This window comes from Alexandromys fortis, unplaced genomic scaffold (genome assembly GCF_014885135.2).
Source record: "Alexandromys fortis isolate MF-2015 unplaced genomic scaffold, M_Fortis_MF-2015_v1.1 scaffold_21, whole genome shotgun sequence".
Lineage (NCBI taxonomy): Eukaryota > Metazoa > Chordata > Mammalia > Rodentia > Cricetidae > Alexandromys > Alexandromys fortis.
Window position 1 is genome coordinate 16,372,606 of NW_026067905.1, and position 17,631 is coordinate 16,390,236.

General features: G+C 45.7%; 1 protein-coding gene across 1 annotated transcript in view; it reads right to left on the reverse strand.

Moving 5' to 3' along the window:
• Positions 1-115: 115 nt before the first annotated feature.
• Positions 116-17,631, reverse strand: part of Colgalt2 (collagen beta(1-O)galactosyltransferase 2) — a 98,670-nt gene continuing 81,154 nt past the window's right edge. Inside the window, exons 7-12 of the mRNA XM_050135409.1 lie at positions 16,684-16,760; positions 12,578-12,684; positions 8,387-8,519; positions 7,212-7,339; positions 3,643-3,849; positions 116-2,250 (exon numbers count right to left, since the gene is read on the reverse strand). Of these exons, the coding sequence (XP_049991366.1) occupies positions 1,980-2,250; positions 3,643-3,849; positions 7,212-7,339; positions 8,387-8,519; positions 12,578-12,684; positions 16,684-16,760 (923 nt within the window). The 3' untranslated portion in view covers positions 116-1,979. The remainder of the gene's footprint in view (positions 2,251-3,642; positions 3,850-7,211; positions 7,340-8,386; positions 8,520-12,577; positions 12,685-16,683; positions 16,761-17,631) is intronic.

A 17,631-nucleotide genomic window follows, 5' to 3' on the forward strand; every position in this document is an offset into this window, starting at 1 on the left:
CCAGGGAGGCGGGACAAACTATGAGGTCCAGGAACCTCTGGTTTGATGACGAGTGTAGAATAATCACATGAAAGCATTACCAGGGACCCGGATCCGAGCAGTCAGAAACACAGGCTGGACACACAGATAGGTCTTTATTCACAGTCGGAAAGGTCCTAACCTAAAATCCTAGAATTTGAAACCCAATGTCTTTTAAAAATGGAAATTCTTAAATCCATCAGACCAGCTGATAGGGCAAATGGGGGGAAGTTCTCCACTAAAACAACAACAACAACAACACCGCAAAAAGCAACCCAGTCTCTCCCGACTCCTAGCGCACCTTCCACCCTCTAAAAAGAAAAACACAGTTAAAGCCAGGCATACTCATGCACATTCAGATTAGAGACAAAACACCAAACACCCAAGGAGGCCCAGGGATTGCCTAAGGTTTCTCACGAGCTCTCCAGCACTCTTCCTTTGTTCTAGAGAAGAGGCAAACCGGAGCTGGCTAAGCCTGGCTTCTTGGCTTCTCAGCTCCAGCTGACCAGCTGGTAGAGAAGGCCGACACAACCAGGTGGCTGAGGTGAAGCAAGGTGCTCTCAGACAGGGCTGTGAGGCTGGGCACCATGACACAGTCCGACGTTGCCCCTGACATAAAATTAGTTTATGAAGAAATTAGGAAGGTGTATAGGGGCCATCTTTTGAGAAAGGGTGTCTAAGATTTTTTGGCTTAGAAGAGTTGCAGATTATCGACTTAAACTTATTGTCCAGATCAAGGCCTCCCACACTCCCTGGAGAATAATTTAGCGTTAGCCTCTTTCGCCGCCAGCCAGCGGTCTTCCCTGCTAAGACCCTGCTGTGAAATCCAGACAACTCAGCCGGTCGGATCCGCCTCGCTACACTGCAGTCCCCCAACATGGGATGAGAGCCTGAGACACCAGTTTCTCTGTCTCGTCCTACAGTGTTTTTTACAATTTGTAAAATAAATAATCCAGAATACAATGACAATCCAAGATGAGGGCAATTGTGAGCCTGGAATGTGTTCTGCCTCTTAACAGTGACATATTAAAGTCACACCTGCAGCCCATTCTCAGGGAAGGGAGTAACGCAAAGGGCGGGAGGGGCTGGAGCAGCGAGGGAACCCCGCACAGGGCTGGAACTGCCCCATTCCTTACGTCGTATATATTACCATCTTTTTTTTATAAATAGTACATATTGGACTCAAGAAGCCACAATAAAAATGCCAACGATTAAGACATTCCCCTCATAAATATCTAAATATTATAGCCACATGGAAGCTAGACATGTTCATGAAAGATCTAGCTGCCATGATGGTCAAGAGCCACGTCTCAGCCCAAGCCAGCTACCCACTCCATTGGATAAGGAGGCCAAGAAGGAAGCACCCACTCTGTAGTAGGCTCACGACAGAGCTCCTTTCAATAAAAGCCAAATTAATGATTTGATTTCCCCACTCCCAGGCCAATGTTCAAGGTCACATAAAATAGACCAATAAGTATCGTTTAGATGGCTTGACATTCTCAAGGTCACATCCGTCACAGAAAATGGACCGCTCAGGTGAGTAACCAGGTCCAATGGCTTGTCTGCTTTGACTGCCCACTTACTGCTCTGACAGCTTGGTGGCGCCATCTCTTGGACAAGAATATGAACTGTTGCCACATCTGTGTGGCGAACAGCATTCTATGGCTAGTGAGCAGAACTGGGCATTTGGACTGCAGTTTAACTTGGCCATTCCAGTAAAGGTATCCCAGGGAATTTGGTTTCTAATTTCTCTGTTCTTCACTATTTAAAGTATATTATTTTGATTAATCACATGAAATCACTTTGATTAGATGACGACCATCTCTCTAAAAACAAAAACAACAAAACAAAAAAACCCAACCAACCAACCAACAAACAAAAAAACCTGGAAGAAACAGAAGAGCATCCCTTTAGAAAAGCCATACAGTGGTGAACCGTGTAGACACTGCTCCCGGGAGCTTTCAGAGCTCGTCCCTTGAAGGCGCAGTGTCCAGAGAAGTTGGCGGTGGCAGTGCTTCTGTGTTCTTGCTGTGGATGTGTCCTTGCTTCCGGGACTTCCAGGAATGTGTCCTGTCCCAGTCAGTGGCCACTGTCTCATTGTCCCAGATGGTTGACGTTTCTGTGTCGCTCAGATAGCCAGGCTGGCCCGTGTAGTGCGTAGGGTAGATGAGCAAAGGCTCCGCGGAGAAGGCTTTCAAGTCCCGGGATTCGTAGAACTCCTTGTACTCGGCTCTGCAACGAGAGGTGCACAGGCGTGTGAGGGTGGGCGCCTGGGGGAGCAGGGAAGGACCCTGCAGCCATGTGGGTTCTTTCCCCGCTTTGCAAAGTTGTATCGATTGTAGAGGACCTTACTACTTTAAGGCTTTCAGAAGATCTGTACAAACAAATAAGCAAAAAGGTCAGGCCCAACCTGCTGTAAGTGGGTAGAAGAGTTTAGTGAAGGAGCTTCAAGTCTTGCTCTAAAAGGTGAATGTTAAACTCTGTTGGACTCCTAGTGAAAAATAAACATGACCAATGCACAACCCGTGTCCTGTTCCTGGATAAACAAATGACACCTGAGACCCCAACAGCAGCAATGGGGTAGGTGATGGTAGAGGGACGTCTTGACCTTCCTCCACGGGCTTCTATGAAAGTTATGTGGAGTTATGTGGAGAATACATATTCAGTATCTTTGTCTGTGAGAGGTAAACATTGATTAAATAGCTGCTCATTTCCCTTCTGTTTCAGGAGATAATGGTTTGACTCTCTGTTTCCACCAGGGTTCAAAGGTAAAGCATGCTACACAAAAGATGACACTTTACTGATGAAACAAAATGAGCAAGTTGCATCATGGGAGCCTCAACAGCTAAAGTGAAGGTCAGAGTTGGAGATCACTTGGATCTGAGAGAAGGAGCCGCAGTTAGAACCTGGTCTCCTGCTCCACTCACGAGTTTAGGAGACACTGGTTGAGCAGCTGTTGCACATACGCCTACGGACCCAGAGATCTGTGGCTGTTCCTACCTCCCAGAGTTCATAGCCTACTACGAGGACTGACAGGCAACCATCATTTACCACACCCTTTGATAAGTGTCTGTCAATCATAGGCCTTTGGGATTCTGAGTACCGAACTCTGTTTCCATCAATATCTGGCTCAGGGGCCACCTCCTCATTCCCTGGGTTTCTTGCCATCTCCATGATGAGGAGTTTCATGATCTGTCATGATGATTTGTACATGGGTCTATGTTATCTCCCACAGGGCGAGCGCTGGGAGGGTGTGGACCACTGCCTATCTAGTGGTACACACACACACAGTGAGCAGAATGAACCCCACATCTAGGGTGCTTAAGTCAATGACCTTTAACTTCAGGTCTGTAAAGTTATGAAGTCAGAAGAACACAGACAAGTAGATTCTGAGCTGACCATGGTCCCGAGCACTGGGTAGTGAAGAGGGCATCGAACACGGCATTGGCTCCTCTGCCGCATCCTTCCTGGCTCTTCACGGGACTACTCAACCTTCCAGGTTATAATTATAGGAGGATTCTTTAGAAAAGCCATACAACTATAAAACATTCAAGTTCTACCCAGGAGGTTTAATTCCTAAACAGTGTGTGCCCGAGAGATGGGTGGCCATGGCAGGAGACTTACACCGGATGCTTGTTGTACATGATTGGCAGAAACTCGTCCACTGGCAACATCTTCCCAAAGGGATCGGCTCCAACCAGCTTCTGTGCTCCCTCCAAAGAGATGGCGTAGCCCAGCGTCCAGTAGGAGTAGTCAGCTTCAACCAGATTTACAACGTTGGGCACCGCTTTCTCTGGCTCTTTGACTTGCATTCTTTTCCTGCCGATGTAACTGTAAGGGAATGGGGGCGAGGAGAAGTGTTCCAACTTGGTATTAGGATACTGACTATTAGAAGAACAGAGCACACATTTAGTTTGAAACGATATTTTAAAGCCTGAACTCTGGTGTCTTGTGATAGTGTCTACTACCACAGAGAACTTTCCATCGGGATCCATCACTGCTCTTGGTCCTCATGAAGTCGGTTCCCCAGCTCCGTTCATCAGTACCCCAACTCCTCAGGCCTAGTGGTCTGTCTTTAAGCCAGAAAGGGAAGATGCGAATAAATGAAAAAATTGCTTGGATGTTTTCCCAGGGATGATATGGGATTTCCAGCTGTGTTTAGAGAGGTTGGAAAGGAACGAAAGAGGCCAGATGTGGGAATCTTGAGTCTGTTGTTTCCCACCCCCAGACTCTCAGCCTTGGATGCTTTCTGTACCACTGCCCAAGTGCTGGTGTGAACAGAACAGAAAAGGCTGTGGTAGACAGAGTCAGCAGTAGCGAGTGTAGAAACCCAGGAGGAGCCCCAAAGGGTTCCTTCTGGATGGGCTGAGTGACAGCTCTGAAAGCCTTCCCCCCTTCACACTCTGCCTATGCTCCGAAGAAGGCACAGAGGTGTGCAGAACGTGAACGTATTCTGTCTTCAGCTCTTCTGGGGACCGCACACACAGTCACGAGCATTTCAGACTGAAGAGTCTGATTTCTCGTGTGTAAAGGCTCTTTCAGTAAATACCTGAAATGTGGCTGCAAGCGCTGAGGAACTGAGTTTGTAATCTTACTGCTTTAAATTCTAACTTAGGTTGTGCCCCGATGGACCCACCTCCAATACAACTCCTACACTTAAGGCTCGGGGAACATCATGGCAGAAGGGGAGGCAAGATTGTGCGAGCCAAAGGTTTTAGAGTATCTGCCATGAGATTGAATGCCCCAGGAATTTTGGAAGCCACACCCATGGAGTCTCCACAACATGGTAGCCTAAACAAGACCCAAATGAGGATGGCACCAATAGGCATGCCAACATAGATGGTTTCTATCCGAGATAAAGAACTACAGTTAACTAAAGAACACCCAGAGCAGGAGAAAGAGTCTCCCCACCCCGGGGAAGAACCCCCAAGTTGGGTATCCAATACCAGAGGTCAGCCCTGAAGTATATACATACTCATAACATTCTACAGAATAAACAAGCTAAATTTAGATATTTAGAAATAAATATATTTATATAAATATGTAAGATGTACATATATGTAACAGCAGTTAAAGAAGAGGAGGCAGAAGCCATGAATTTGAGAGAGAGCAAGGAGAGCGACATGCTAGGGGTTGGAGAGAGGAAAGGGAAAGGGGGCAATGATGAAATGATGTCATAATTTCAAAAACTTCAAAAGGATTTTAAAAATAAGTTAAAATTTTGATATTTTAGCTCTGTAAAATACTTTTCTTTTTGCAAAGCAAGTTTATTATCTGGTAGGACTACAGTTGAACAGTTAACATTTTATTTTCTGGGTATAAATGTGCTCTAAGTGTAATTATACATGGGCTTTAAAGAGTACAAACACCATAAACTATCTCATTAATGGTTAAAAATATTGCTTACATGCTAAAATAGGTGATATTCAGATATATTTGGTTAAATAAAACTCCTTTCCTCATTTATTTTTTAACTTTCAGTGTGTCCAGAAAATCTGAAATAACTATTTTGCCCACACTGCATTTCTTACTGAAGAAAACTCCCAGATAAGTCCAGCCACTGTCTAGATTGTCCCGATTTATTCTTTCTTTTCCCTGGAAACAACAAGGCTGCTAATCATGGACGGATGACTAGCTTTTATGTTTGGCTGGAGCAGTTCTTCATTAAAGCAGCCAGCAGTTTTCTAAAACATGAATCTGTGACGTCTTAGAATACTCTTTTACTCTTTCTGTCCTTATCAGGACAACTGTCCTTCCTTCTCAGGTCTGATGGTACTCTGGCCTGAGAATGCACCAACCATGCCACCCACAAGGCAGGGCTCTGTGCCGAATCTCTGCGTTAGGTGTCCTGGACCGCATTTTCCATGATTATGGAGTGTCAGTCAAAGCTGATTTTCCGTGTATCACCTGAGCACAGCATAGCTTCCAGTCTGTGTGGGCTTGAGGTTTTACCACAGGAAGGGCTGAAGAGCAGTGACTTCTGGAGCCTAGAGCCATGACCTTAACAAACTGTTTAGGATACGGATCGCATGACTCATATCCGACAGGGGAAGGCCTCTTTTTATTACATTGTACTGGTTTTGCAGTCTAGTTCCTATGAGTTAACTGCCGTTGCTGGGTTTCCTTTTTATCCTTTTTAAATATTTATTTATTTATTTATTATATATTCAATATTCTGTTTGTGTGTATGCCTACAGGCCACAAGAGGGCACCAGACCTCAATACAGATGGTTGTGAGCCACCATGTGGTTGCTGGGAATTGAACTCAGGACATTTGGAAGAGCAGGCAATGCTCTTAACCACTGAGCCATCTCTCCAGCCCCTGGGTTTCCTTTTAAACTCAGAATGGGCCATTTTCTGTGAAAACAGGTGTTCCACCAGGGTCCAAAATTATCTTCGCTGCTGAGGATGGAAAGGCAGGGAAAGTTGGGCTGTTCCCAATGAGTGGGTTCTGATTTGACAGTATTATCTTGGGTACACACCTGGGGACCTTGGGGTGTTTTTGCCTCACTGGAAGAAACAGGAAGCGTTGATTATTTTACAAAGAAAGAGAAAGAAAAGGAGAGAAGGGGAAGAGAAAGGGTAGAAAGAAGAGAGAAAAGATGTTAGCTTAGAGGCAAGAGAGGAGCATTAACTAACATCAGCTCTGAGCCAGCACCCCTCCAGGGAGCCTGGCTTCCTGCCCACAGCCCAGCTGTCAGCGTTTGCCTTTGTTAGACAACCCCCTCCCAGCGGAGGAGCTTTCTTCAGAGCCTCCCACACCCACCCCGTCAGGGACTGCACAGGCAGCCTGGTCCTGGGAGCTGAGCCCTTTAATGAATGCCTCCTGCTCCCTCTTCACACCCTGCCCACAGGCCTCTTTGCTTTGCAGGTAAAATTTCCATGGTCCTTCCAATGGTCATCAGGGCTTCTCCACTGCTCGGTCAAGAGGCCCCTGACAGTCCGGTCAACACCAGTCTCATTTTAAAAAAAAAAAATCTCCTGTATTTCTGTATTTTCTCACCTTGGACAGTAGGTGGAGAAAAAAAACAACTGCCCAACCTCTCCCTACTTCTTATTTCTGGAAACATCTGTGGCGTGAAAACCACGGGAATGGCAGGAAGCTTGCGTCGGGTCTCCTGCCCGCTTGGGGAGGTGGGCTTTCTGTACCTTGGCAAAGACTGCCTTTGCGTGCTCTCTGTCTACTGACTCACATCAGTTCCCAGTCCAGCTGCGCCTTGTCAATGTCATCCATCAGCTTCATGAGCTTCTTCTTAAACTGATGCTCAAAACGCACATCGTCCTCAATGACGAGCGTCTTCTCCAGGTCCCGGTCAATAACCTATAAAGGCCACCGGTGGGGGGAAAGACTGTATGAAAACTTCGATATGCATTTTTATTTGTGAAAGCTCCTAACTTGGATCCGAGAACATGTCTGTGGACAGCAGGATGTATCGATGATGGTGGCATATTTATAGCACTGAGGTCAGATGATCTACAACTCCATCAGTGTTACAGCGGTAGCAGTCTGGCGGGTTGATGTCTCTCATATGCAATACTGAGGGGTCACATGTATTCTAGTGCAGTTCCAGTCACATCAAGGAAGGCACGAAGACAGGCCATACCATGCTATCAGACGTTAGAATGGTGATAACCCTTGGGGGAAGAGTGACCAGAAGGCTGTGCAGAGGGGGACACAGTGTCACTTGTTTCTTGATGCCAGTAATTATTAATATGGGTGTCTTCCCTGTGTGCGATTTCATTGACGGTACCTTATGATCTATGTACTTCTACATATTTCTGTAACATTCTATTTAAAGCTTAAAGAAACAAAAGACAAGCAAAAAAGAAAAAAAAACTGGATCATCCAAGGAAACACCAAAGGGTCTGTAGTTTGGTTTTCTTTTCTTTTTTATTATTTTCCTTTCTGGGGGGAGCTGAGCCTTATTCATGGACCCTGCACTCCAATGCCACCTTCATTAGTGTCTGGAAGTGTGAGTCACAGGGTCAGGATGTGTCTCTGACTCTTCTTACCCATCCTTCCTGTCCCTGCCTCGCATGCCTTCTGTGTGACTCTTGCATGAATTCATTTGATAGATGCTATCATGACAGACACACACTAACCGCTCCAGTTTGCGGTGGAGATGACCTAAGAGAAATCAAGTCCATACGGTGTGAATGCCTTCACCTGCCACCACCCCACATTGCACTGAGGTCCAAGTGTCTTTGTTGCTGGCCTTGGGCTGATGGGATGCACAAAACAAGAGCAAGTCTCAAACTTGCTTCTGAGACAGCCATAGGCTCCTCTCGCATCCCGTTCTAAGCCACCTGGAAAGTTCCATTCTCCCTCTTCCTCATCGCCAAACTGTCCCTCTAAGTCATTAATTACCTCTTTCCAGACAGAGAAGTGGCTAAGGAAGCAGCCAATTTCGCCCCGCGTTAGAGGTCTGGAGGAGTAGGGATCCCGGTACCCTGGCAGCATCTCAATGTTCCAGGCCTTCAGCTGGCTTGTGTTGAGAGCCCTGTATGATAAAGAACACACATGAAGATATCTAAGTCAAGGTGTCCCCACTCCAGTGGGGGGAGGGTGGAGAGGAGGAGGAGAAAGAGGGAGGGAGGGAGAAAGAGAGAGAGAGAGGGAGAGAGAGAGAGAGAGAGAGAGAGAGAGAGAGAGAGAGAGAGGCTGCATGTTTCCTCTGAGCCTCTGTATACACGGAGAAAGTTTCCTGTAATTCTCTTGGCGCCCTCAGGGCTGGCTTGCCACAGTAGCATCCTGAGTACGATGATGGTAAAATGGCCTCTTCTACATGCGTGCATCCCTCCCAGCGCCCAACGTGTTTTGTTTTGTTTTGAAAAAGTACTCTCCTAATGAAGGAGAATCAATGTATAGGCCCATTACATCCCGGAAGGGCCGAGAGCCAAAAGTAATGAGAAGAGAAACCATGCTCATGTGGCATTCCTTCGGACCTAAAACTAAAACAAGGTCCAATATAAAAACAACACAGATAAATTTTCCAAATGATGGGGTACCAGTCTCTCTATAAAAGGAACGAGGCACTGGTGAGAATGGCCGCCATCAGTTTTCCGAAACTCTGGAAACTAACTAAAGGTCCTACAATAATCCACAGAGTATGTGTTAAGGCAAACAGCAGAATCTCTTTCAGCACAGTTGGTTTTGTGGGTTTTATCTTTACCTTAATTGAACTCCTTTCTCCCCAGTCCTACAGCATCCTTGAAAACCAGGCACCTCATAAAACCATGAGTAGCCGTGAAAACTGGGGTGAAATAGCCCTTGAAGTGACAGGGTGGAGGGGTCTCCCCGAGGACCTGTCCCTAGAACACCACCCGTACTCAAACCAGGCGTCTCCAGAAGCCCCATTCTAGGAGCCTGTCTTTACTTGACTGGACTGTGGGTGTGGTCTCTGTGAACGGTCCTCTCCGCAGGCATTGGTCCAAACTCGCTTTAACATCAGCGTCATCTGGGCAGCACTACCAGTTAGGTCTAAGGAGAGGCTGCCCAAAACAGTTCAGAGGAAAAACTGAGGGCTACGATGTTTATAATACGGTTTTAAAAAATCTTTATTGTATCTCTGAGAATCTGGGAGACAAAACTATACTCAAAGCTGTAAATTTTCCCAGAAAAAAGTCCCAAGGCCCTCACCTTTTGTTTTAAGCCTTCAGAAGCCAGAGAAAAGGGTAGTGATGGCAAATGGATTAGACATGGCAACCAGCAACAAGGAATTTTAAATAATCCAATTATATGCTGTCCACAAGAGACGGGATTTAAATTCCAAACACAAATAGGTTGAACGTAAACGGATGGAAAATGACACACGATGAGAACAGCAGCCGTAAGAGAGATGAGGGGCTATATTAATATCAGAAAACACGGATCTGCAGAGAGAGTATTTTCTATAGACAACGACATAGGACCTACATATAACTAACACTAGACTAACACTGCAAGGCAATTAGACCTAACAGACATCTGCAGAACACTCCTTTCAATGACAGAAAGACATGCTGTGTTCAAGGTCCCTGGAGCATTCTCCCAGAAAGCACAAAGACCACAGAGACCATAAATCAAACCTCTGTATATTAAAACGACACAGTGGAATGATCAATAACAATGGAAATTGAGAAATTCACAAACCCATGAAATTAACACACTTCTACATAATCTATGGCTAAAAAAGAAATCAAGAGGGAAACTAGAAAACATTTTGAAATGAGAGAAAATTCAGGATATTGCAACATAAGAAGTTTATAGCTGTAACAATCTAATTAAAGAGAAATACATGTCACCTAACCAACCATTTTTGAAAACTAGCAAAAGAAAAGCAAATTAAACTCACATTAAATAGGAAATAGAGAATAGTACAGCCTACAGTAGAATAAATAAATTATAGAAAGGAAAACCATGCAGAACACGCACACACACACACGCGCGCGCGCACGTACACACACGCCTGCTTATTTGACAAGATCAGTAAAAACTGACAATCTTTTACCTAGACCCATGAATAAACAAAGCAAGTAGTCTCATTTACTATTAAATTACTAAATTCAAGAATGAAAGAGCAGGTATTCTACTGACCTTATAGAAGTAAAAAGGGTTATATTATAAATGTTTAACTACTGAAATTACTTAAAAATAAGAAATTTTGACTAGGTCTAAAACAAGGAAAAAAGGCAAATTAGTAATCTGAAATTTTCCACAAAGAAAAGCCTAAAGCCAGATGTTTAAGGAAGAATTAATACAAATTCTTAACAACCTTTTCAAAACAAATAGAGCAGGAGGGAACCAATCCCAAATGATCCTATGAAGCCAGTATTATTTGAAGCAAAACTAGAAAATGACAGGCCAATATTTCTATTAAGATAGATGTAGAATCTTCAAGAAAATACCAGTAAGTAGAACCTAGCAACAGAAGCGAGGGACTGTGTGCATGTCCAGGATACAAGTGTGGTGTGAAGATGTGGCAAATCAGCATGCTATGCTGATGGACAAGAAGCGATGTGATCACCTCAATGGACGAGGCATCTGACAGCCATGTTAAGGAATTACAAGAAAACAGTAACAGAAGATATACATCATCACCGCTCAGAAGCCACACCTCTAATAGAGTACTCAACAGAGAAAATCTAAATGCTTTCTCCCTGAGATCAGGAATATGATCTCCTGACATATGACAAAAATGTCAGTTCTCGGCATTTCTTTGAATGTTATACTCAAGACAATAACCAGGGCCATAAGGCACAGAAAGGAAATGGGCGCTATCCAGATCAGAAAAGAAGAACTAACACACACTTTCTCCAATTGTAAACGACAAGGTCTTGCCTACAGGAAAACCAGAGCAATTGGTGTGTGTGCGCACACACACACATACACATACACAATTCAAATTGATAAATATGGCTGCAGAGTCCATGATAAGGATACAACACCAATAGTGTTTGTATACATTTGGCAATAAATATTTAAAAATTAAATTAAGGAAATGATTTTATTACCGTGCCATCAACAAATGCCAAGGGACAAATTTAACAGTGGAAATGACTTACACACTGAAAGCAACAAAACCTCGTTCAAAGAATTGATGCAGATCTTGTAAGTGAAGCAACTTGTTACGATTCCTGGCACTCTTCAACTGAGTTGGCGTGTGTGTGTGTGTGTGTGTGTGTGTTGTGTGTGTGTGTGGTGTGAGTAAAGCAATTAACACTCACAGAACACTAGGCACCTATGATAGGTAAAACAGCCTTGCGAAACAATAGCAAAGGTTCAGGACTTGCACTTCCTTACACACAAAGCTACAGTCATGAAGTCAACGTGGAACCAGCATAAGGATAGATCTATAGATAAATTTAATGAAATTAAGAGGCCTCTTACATTTATGACCAGCTCATTTTTGACAAAGACTCTAAGGTTTCAGAGGGTAAAGTGCAGTTTCTAAAGAAGTGGTACAGGGAAACTCAGATGACCACATGTGAACAAGAAGGGAATCCCTGCCTCACACCATATATAAAACAGCTCAGCATGGATCGAAGGCTTAAATATAGGAGATAAACCCGGCACACACCTGTAAACCCCAGCACCCTGGAGGCTGCGGTAGGAGAACAGTGAGTTCAAGGCAGCCTGGGTTATAGTCGGTTCTGGGTGTGTGTGACTTTCCTCTCACATTCCCAGGAAAAAAAAGGCCACTGTGGTCAGACCCGGAGGAATCTAGGTGTCTCACACAACGGGACACGTAGACCTTTATCTGCTTGGCTTGTTTGTTTTCTTCAGACCAGAACACAATTCCAAATACACTCCCTCTTCTACATGAGAGGAAACTGGAAACCACCACAACCCAATGGCCGGAGACAGGGGACTCCCATCCAGTGGTGTGAGGATCAGAGGTCACTGGCAGGGCAGTGGGTCCTAGACCCACTACGCAGGCTGAAATGAGCACCCCTGCTGCTATGGGCATCCTTCTGAAGTGTCTGTCATCCGTGGCCCACAGCCTTAGAGGACCCTCCCTCCAGGACCCTTTGCACCCCGCTGCAACCACATCTGCAAGGGGACAAGTAGGAGACTCACTTCCCATCCACGGCCTCCACGATCTTGACCTCAATCTCCTGTTCGTAGAGCGTGCGCAGCATCCTGTCCCGCCTGTCCTTCCTGCGTTTGAGGTTGATCATGAAGATCTGACGTGGGAAGCAAAGGGGGAAAGGAGAAACAAGCGGATCAGGGTTTATTCCAGGTTAATTGAAAAGCTGAGCAAACTACTGTCAGGGCCAGAGGGGTTTGCAGGATAAGGAATGGGAGAGAGCTATGGCACAGCACTGTGTTTCCTTACCAGGCTCACGGGGGCAAATGCTAGGTATCAAAACGGAGCTGATTTCTAAACGCAGCCATCAGCAGTGGTCTAGCCTGCGGTTTCCCTACTCTTGAGAAAGTAAAGTTTAAAAAATTACTACCCAAAGGCCAAAGGTGAATTAAACCACATGCATACAGCGCTGATGGGGAAGAAGTGGTTTGTCAAATGGCTAAATCAAACCAAGTGACCAAACATGTCAGTATACTTGTGTTTTTAATACCGTCACTTGCTCTTTGTCCTAGGCCTGTTGCCCCTATGCCTCAGTTTCCTCATCAGGAGCTGGGATCACTGTGGCTCTACCCCATGAGTATGTGCTTGGTATCATCACAATCCACATCCTAGGTAAGGTAAGCCTTACGTCTTTCAAAAACTAAAGAAAAATCTGAGTCTCCATATAGTGCTTTTAATCTTCAAACTTCCAAGATCTCATTTTCAGAAGCTTCCCCCCCCCCCCCCCCGAATTCTTCAGCTCTCCAGAGCTAAGAGGAAAAAGAAAGTGAAGAAAATGAGGCCATTCCCTTGGGGGTTACCCTTGACAGAGAGAGTAGTGTAAAACACAGCTTTGGGTGTGATATTTGTATGGTGCTCTGCAGAGGACACCTGCTGGCTTGTGCAGAAGGAAGGATGTGCACGTCGAGTTTGTGAGTGGGGGCTGAGTGCCCCTGCACCCCTCTCCTTGGCCTGTCAATGTCTGATTGACACAGAACTAATACACCACTAAGGCCATGGACGCCCCGTGAACACTGCTGCAGGTAAGCTAGCACTGACAGTTGCTTATGTACTTATATAGTGGGGATGGTGTAGATGCGTGGCTGTGTGTGCCATGGCACAGGTGTGGAGGTCAGAGGGTAATCTACAGGAGTTGGTTCTCCCTTTCCACGTGGGTCCCAAGGATCAAACTCGCGTCTTCTAGTTTGGCAGCAAGGACTTTCGTCTGCAGAATTATCTTACCGGTCTGTAAGTTAACATTTGAATAAAGGCCTCTTACTACAACCTATAATGAACTGATTTGGAATATTAAACGATTCAAAATTGGGAGATGGTAGCTGCCAGCGGGAATTTATGTCACAGCGAAGGAGAAACCTACAGGAATAGGGTAGAGGACACTCATTTCCTCCTGATTAAGCAGGGGGCATGGCAGAGGACATTCAAACCCTCTGGGTGACCCTGGGGGAAGACATTTAATGCCTCTGGGTCATTCGCTCTGCTATCTAGAAAAGGAGGGGTTTGAACAAACCCACCCCTTAAGCCCTGTCCATTTGAAAACTTGTTTGTATCTGTTTTACAGTATAACAGATTGGGGCTCAGATTATTACTGTCTTGAGTTTTGGCTCCATGATCACCCTGAATATAATTTTAAATATATGTTTCAGGAGGATCAGAAGTTATACTAACTAAGCTTTCAGTTTTCCCTTGCAAAATAGTCTCATCTCTGTTCACACAGATTCATGGGAGCAACTGAATCCTTTAAGCAACATCTCTGTGTGATGGGGGCGCGGCAGGCACATGGCGGCAGGATTTAACTTCAGGGTTTACCTATCTGGATAATTATTAATAAAACAAAAAATATTGGCCATGATTGCTGTGTGTGGTAAATTTGGGATTTTATAGCTTAAAGCTCTGGGCTCTTTCATGCTTCATTTTCTCCTGTTTAGAATGCTGTCAAGGACCATGTGCCGTTCCCAGGTTTTACAGACATAGGAAGGAAACGGCATATCCCCTGTGCAACCACAGAGCCACCTGGGGTCACCCGAGGAGACAAAGCAAAACAGAGCAAAATAAACCAAAATAAACAAAGAAGCATCCCCAAAAGTCCCCTGCAAACCAGAGGCCTCCCCTCGAAGAAGCTTTTAGTAAATAATAGTCCGGTCCTGGGCCCTGCCAGGGCAGGGGCAGTGAAGTGAGTAGCCACGAAGGAAAAACACAGACGGCTCGCTCATACTTAGTAAACAGAGCAAAGATCTGAGTGCCAAGTGCAGCCAGACAGCAACCAGGTCACAGCATGGGAGGACGGAAAAGGCCGCTGACACCCCTTTTCCACAGCCCATGTCTGCAGCAGACAGAGAGATGATTATCCCCGGCTGTGGAAAGTGCAGTCCCTGCCTGCCTCACCTTCTGGGGCTGGCCTAAGGCTGCCCAGGGCGGAGCCAGATGGTCCTGGCTTTGTTTCATTGGCTGTGATTTGGTCCTCACAGAAATAGGAAGCCAGGAGGAAAAGGGGAGATCCTGAAAGACACTTGAGCGCCCTCTCCTAGGGGATGAGAAGAGTCCAGAGCCCCATGGAATGAGAGCTGCACTCGGTCACAGCAAGTGTGTGTGTGGGTGGGTGGGGCAGCCCACCCCAGGGAGAGGCCACCCACCACATCCCACCACACCCAGGTAGGGCCCACCCACCCCTGTGGTACTGGTCAGCCCACCCTTGTAGCACTGGTCAGTTTTGAAAACTATTTACTATTTACTATTTTTAGTAAATAGAATTAGACTCAATAAGGTCTATTTGTGCTTTGCCACATTTAAATTCATCTCTCCTTTTGCTGCCTTCTGTGGAGATTGCACAACCACTATTTGATATTCATGAAGTACCCATTTCAACTTGGAAGTCTAGCTTCAAGTCAGTTTTGTAGAGGAAAGCCCAATTCCTGCTTCTTTAGCTCCTTGGGATGGATGTGTTTTGGGACACAGATGTTAATGTTCCGATGTGATAAGGCCTTTTGCTCCTGTTAAAGTGTACCGAGTTCAAAGCACAATGCTTGGCTTAAATCCAGAGCCTCTGGAAGAATTCTGTCTCAGTTTGTGATCTCCTGGAATGTCACAGTTCCAGACCACAGAACTCCTCAATACTGACCAGCAACCACATAAGGGGCCGGGAAGGGCTCCGCGACACAGACTCGCAATTCTGGCCCTGTGGACTGTTTGTTTACACACTGCCAAGAACAGCGCCTCTGTGTAGTCTGCTCCCCTTCCTTCCTTCCTTCCTTCCTTCCTTCCTTCCTTCCTTCCTTCCTTCCTTCCTTCCTTCCTTCCTTCCTTCCTTCCTTCCTTTTTCTTCCCTTCCTCCCTCCCTCTGTTTCTGCCCTCTCCCTCCCTCCTCTTCTGCCTCCCTCCAGCCCTCTTTCCCATCCTCCCCTTTCCCTTTCCCTCACCACCCTCCTTCTCTCTCCCCATTTCCCTACCCTCTTCTCTTTCTCCCTCTTTTCTTTCCCCTCCCCCTTTCATTTGTGGTGCCAGGAATTGAACACAGGGCTTCATTCATCCTGAGAAAGTGCCCTACCATTGAGCTACCCGCCCACTTCTGCTTTGTTGTTTACATCCTTACAACGGCATGGTAGACATGGCCCTAGGAAACTATCAAAAGTTCCTGCCTGCCAAGAGACAGAATTTTAGAACATGCTTCTCTCTTCATTTGTCCTTTGATTCTGCCCTCCAACTTTTTCCATGGAAGAAAAGCAGAAAGAAAACAAAGCATAGAGTGTTCTGGAATAGTTTTCCATCCACTCACCTATGGCAGAATAAAGTTAATGTCTTCTGAACATAAAATATATTTACCTTATCCTCGAACCGCAATAAGTTCGGTAAAATACATAGCAAATTCACATTCGTGGCTAAATAATTCTTTTTGATTCAGTTTTCTCCAGTCCTCCTTTGTGAAGGCCAGAAAAGAGAATAACAGACCCAAGGCCTCGGAGCCTTCCCAGTTGCCAAACATGCCGGCTTTGTCTCAGACATGTTTGGTCTTCTTGTTCAACATGAACACATGTGTGCATGTTCACACACACACACACACAACACACACACGGAGAGAACAGACAGAGAGAGACTGTCCTACCTCATCAAATCCCATCTTGTCTGGATACTTAGGGACAACTGACACGAACTGGGAAGGTTCCATTGGAGGACGGTCAACTGGAAGGCAGAAGAAGGGGTGCTTTGTTAGAGGAGGGTCAGGGAACAGACCTGTTCCGGCACCACAGTGTCGAGGACTGAGACCCATGCTTTACACCAGGGTGGGGACAACTGTTCTGCAGTCCCCTCAGCACTGTTCATGTCTTCATTCCACACCCTGTCCAGATCCTTTCTCTCATCTCGTCCTTGTCTTCTCTTCACCAATTCCAACCAGTTTGTGTCCCTGACATTGCGTCAATGTGCTTCTTATGAAAACTGGTGGCAGAGCTCTCTTTCTCTTCCTCCTCTCCTTTCTTTCCAGGCTCTCACTCTCTAGCCCAGGATAGTCCGGAACTTGCTATGTAGCTCAGGCTGGCCCGAAACTCCTGAGTCTGCTCCCTTAGCCTCCCAAGTGTTGGGATTCCCGGCATGAGCATCTGGGACGACGTTCTAGTCTGACATCACTGAGGGTCACTGCTTCATCCTCATTTCACTGGGTCTCCCAACAGCCTTTGGCTCTTTCTCAAAACATACCTCCTTATTAATTCCCAGCTTTCTGGCTGCCACTCTGCTCTGGGGATCTGTCCTCCTTTTTTTTTCTACATGAGGTCACACTGTTCCTTGGCTTCAAATATCCTTGCTAATGATTCTCAAATGTCTCTCTTGATGGGTTCTCTTCCTTGAATGCAGAGATTCACGTATCCACTTATCTCCTGGTCTCTCTACTCTGATATGCAATAATACTTCAGGCATATACAATGAAGTGAAGACTTTTTTTTAACTCAGTAAGTTGTATGGACCAAAACATTGGAATCATCATTCCTAAGTCCCTCTGTGAGTACAATGGGCTCTGCCATTAGCATTTACATTAGACCTGTCTGCTTCTCATTAC